Genomic DNA, 3,379 nt, shown 5'->3' on the forward strand with positions numbered 1-3,379 from the left:
CCCACACACACACGCACCTCGTTGTCGTGGCAGTACACCAGGCCCGCCACGATCTGCTGCAGGAAGTACGCCGCCTCCGCCTCCCCCAGCCGCTTGCGCGCCCTCACATAGTCCAGCAGGCTGCCGGCCGGCGCGTACTCCATCACCAGGTGCAGCCGGCCCCCCGCGTCCACCACCTCAAACAGCTTGATCACGCACTCGTGGGACCCCAGCCGCTTGAGCACGCGTATCTCCCGCTGCACGCGCTTCGCCTCGCCGGCGTCTGCGAGCTTTGACCGGTCAATGACTTTGACCGCTACGCGGCGCCGCGACAGGTGGTGGACGCCCAGCCGCACCTGGCAGAACCCGCCCTCACCCACCACGCGGCCCAGGCTGTAGCCGGGCAGCAGGCACGAGTCAGCGTCGTCGGGGGCCGCCGAGCCCGGGGCCGCCGCCGCAGGTGGCGCCGCTGCCGCTGCCGAGGCAGCTGCAGCTGCAGGGGTCGCTGTGCCCGCACCTGCGGCTGCGGCTGCCACGGGGGCGGCAGAAACAGCTGCTGGTGGCATCACATGTGGTGATGAAACGGTGGGGGCGGCTGACACCGCTGTCGCCGCAGCCGCTGCGCTGGCCAGCTCCGCCGTGGTGGGGCTCCGTGTGGGCGCGCGGCTGCTGCTGGCACTGCTGCCGCCCGTACTCGCGCCGCTGCTGCCCGGCGCAAACTCGCGAGGCGGATGTGCAGGGCCTGAGTGGGCTGCGCCAGTGCTGGGCGACACTGCTGCGTGAGCAGCAGGCACAGCTTGCGAACGCAGCTTCGGAGCGGCCACCTCCACTGCGGGCGCCGGCGCCGCCGCCCGCTCCGGCCGGGACTCGTGCGCATCGCTGTACCACATACACATCTGCTCCTGCTGCCGCTGCTGCTCCTGCTGCTCTAGCTGCCTCTTTCGCTGCTGCTGCTGCTGCTGCTGTTGTTGCTGTTGCTGCTGCTGCCATTGCTGCTCTTTCTGCTGTTCCTGCTGCTGATGCTGCTGCCGCCGCTGCTGCGCCGCCACGACGGCAACCCCACTGCCGTTTTCCAGAGCCACCTGGGCGCCCACACCCTCCAGAGCAACTGGCTCCGCACGTGCCGGCGTCGCCGCGCGCAGCGGGCTGGGGCCGCTATTGCTGCCAAATGACAGCGCTCGGTAAGGGCCGGGGTCGCCGTCCCGGCGCGCCAGGGCCGCGCCTCCGCTGCTCGTGCGCGCCCCTGCGGCGGCTCCCAGAGGGCTCAGGCCGGGGCCGGCTGTGGCCGCAGCCTCCCCCTGCACCTGGGGGCTGCTGGCTGGGGAGTAGTCGCAGCTGCAGGCAGCGCCACCAAAGGAAGCCAACGAGAGGTCTGCGCTGCTCTCGGTGCCGGCCTGCGTCCAGGCTGCCGAGCCGCGCACACCAGTCAGCGTGCCGCGCGTGTCCCCGCTCGCCAGGCTCCCACCCTCCGCACTGCCGCTGCTGCGCCGCACCCCGCCGCCCGCCGAGGGGCTGCCGCCGCCGTCAGAGCGTGCGGTTCGGCCAGGGGAGGCCGTGCCCAGCGCCTGGGAGTCGGCTGTGCTGACGCGGCGCAGGCCGCCTGCGGGCGTCTGGACAAAGCGCAGCAGGCTCTGCGCTGTCGCGCCCGCACCGGGCGGCCCGCACGGCAGGCAGGAGGCATGAGGTGGGCTCGACGGCGCTGCTGCTGCCGCCCACCCTGAAGGTCCCGCTGCTGCCGCCGGCGGTGTCGGGGCGCCTGAACCGCATGGCTGCGTGGTGCACCATCCCGCACTGCTACTTGCTCGCTGCTCCAGCAGCTGCTGCTGCTGCTGCTGCTGCTGCTGCTGCTGCTGCTGCTGCTGCTGCTGCTGCTGTTGCGCGCTTACTGGCCGCTGCTGGTTGAGCAGCCCTGCGTGAAGGGGTCCCGCCGACGGGGTCCCAGCGGCGGCCGCAGGAAGGCCCTCATGGCTGTGGCGCCTCTGGACGCTGCTGCTGTGCTGAGAGCCTGCTTGCAAGGTGCCAGACGCAGCCGGCGCTGCAGTCACGCCGGCCGCCAGTACAGACACCGACGGGTCGGATGCACACCGGCCGCGCCTGAGGCTAGAGCTGAGGGGCCCCGCTGCGCCAGATGACTGCTGCGGCTGCGGCTCTGCGGGCTCAGGCGCGCTGACGCCACCGCTGAGTGGACGCTGCAGGTGCTGCGGTGCAGCCCCGCCCGCCCCGCCGCCGCCGCCGCTGCTGCTGGTGGCTCTCACAGCGCCCGACTGCTGCTGCTGCTGCTGCTGCTGCTGCTGCTGCTGCTGCTGCTGCTGCTGCTGCTGCGGCTGAGGTTGCTGCGCCACCCCAAGGCCCAAGTCCCGCAGCATCTGCTGCGCCGAAACAGCCATCCCCTTGCCAGCTGCCGCGCCCCGCGCCACCGGTGCCGCTGGCGCCGCCGCCGTTGCGGGCTCTGCGGGCGTGGACGCCGAGCTGCTGCCGGGTGAGGGCGGGGTGGCGCCGATCTGCAGGAAGGCCGACCAAGACTGGACGTCAAGATTGACGCTGGACGCCGCCTGAGCACTCGCGCCGCCCCCGGCGCCCACGTGCGAGCCCGCAGCAAAAGCGATCTCATGAGGCGGGGTGCTCTGTGGGCTTAGCAGCTCGGAACGGGGCGCTCCCCGCGCCGTCGACGGCCGTGGGCCGCTCATGCTGCTCGCGCTGCTGGCGGGGTGGAAGCTGCTGGCCGCGGTGTGCATGCTGAGGCCGCTGCAGCAGCTGCTGTCGACGAGCTGCAGCTGCAGGCCCCCTGCAGACAGCTGGCTGGACGGGCTCCGCAGCTGCAGCCCTGCTTGAGGCGCCGCCTGCGGCTGCTGCTGCGGGAACCGCCCGTCTGCCTGCGGCTGGGGCGCCCCGCCGGCTCGCTTCTGCCCCGGTGTTGACGGCTTGCTGCGCGGCCCCGCGCCGGTGGCGGGCGCATACCTGACACTGCGGTACGCCGCCGCGGCCGCCGCGGTCGCCCGCGAGACACCCAGCTGCCCCGGCCCCGCAAGCGCCTGCTGCAGCGACCCGGGGCTCTGCCGGCCGGCCTCGGGCCCAAACCCTGACCCAGGGGACGGCGGCGTGCGCGGCGGTGGGCCGGTGGGCGAGCTGGCCCCGTTGACGGCCCCACTGCCGCTGCTGTTGCTGCGGTGGAAGCTGAACGCTGGCCCGATCTGCTTGGGGCGCGGCGCGCCCGTTGGCGAGGGCGGTGTGCCACCGCCGCCGCCGCTGCCGCTGGCACCGCTGGCGCCGTAGCGCCCGCTGCTGCTGACCGCCGGGCCGGCCTTGGGGCTGTATGGGCTGGTGGGCACCAGCGCACTGCTGCCGAGCGTGCCCGTCCGGTACGGCGAGTTGGCTGCAGAGTTGAGCGCGACCATTAGGT

General features: G+C 73.3%; 1 protein-coding gene across 1 annotated transcript in view; it reads right to left on the reverse strand.

Annotated features, from left to right (window-relative positions):
• Positions 1-545, reverse strand: part of MNEG_10339 (5'-AMP-activated protein kinase, catalytic alpha subunit) — a gene marked incomplete at both ends in the record, with an annotated part of 1,674 nt that extends 1,129 nt beyond the window's left edge. The window contains one exon of the mRNA XM_014041191.1: positions 18-545. Within this exon, the coding sequence (XP_013896645.1) occupies positions 18-545 (528 nt within the window). The remainder of the gene's footprint in view (positions 1-17) is intronic.
• Positions 546-3,379: the final 2,834 nt, after the last annotated feature.

This window comes from Monoraphidium neglectum (genome assembly GCF_000611645.1).
Source record: "Monoraphidium neglectum strain SAG 48.87 unplaced genomic scaffold scaffold02276, whole genome shotgun sequence".
In the NCBI taxonomy this organism is placed as follows: Eukaryota; Viridiplantae; Chlorophyta; class Chlorophyceae; order Sphaeropleales; family Selenastraceae; genus Monoraphidium; species Monoraphidium neglectum.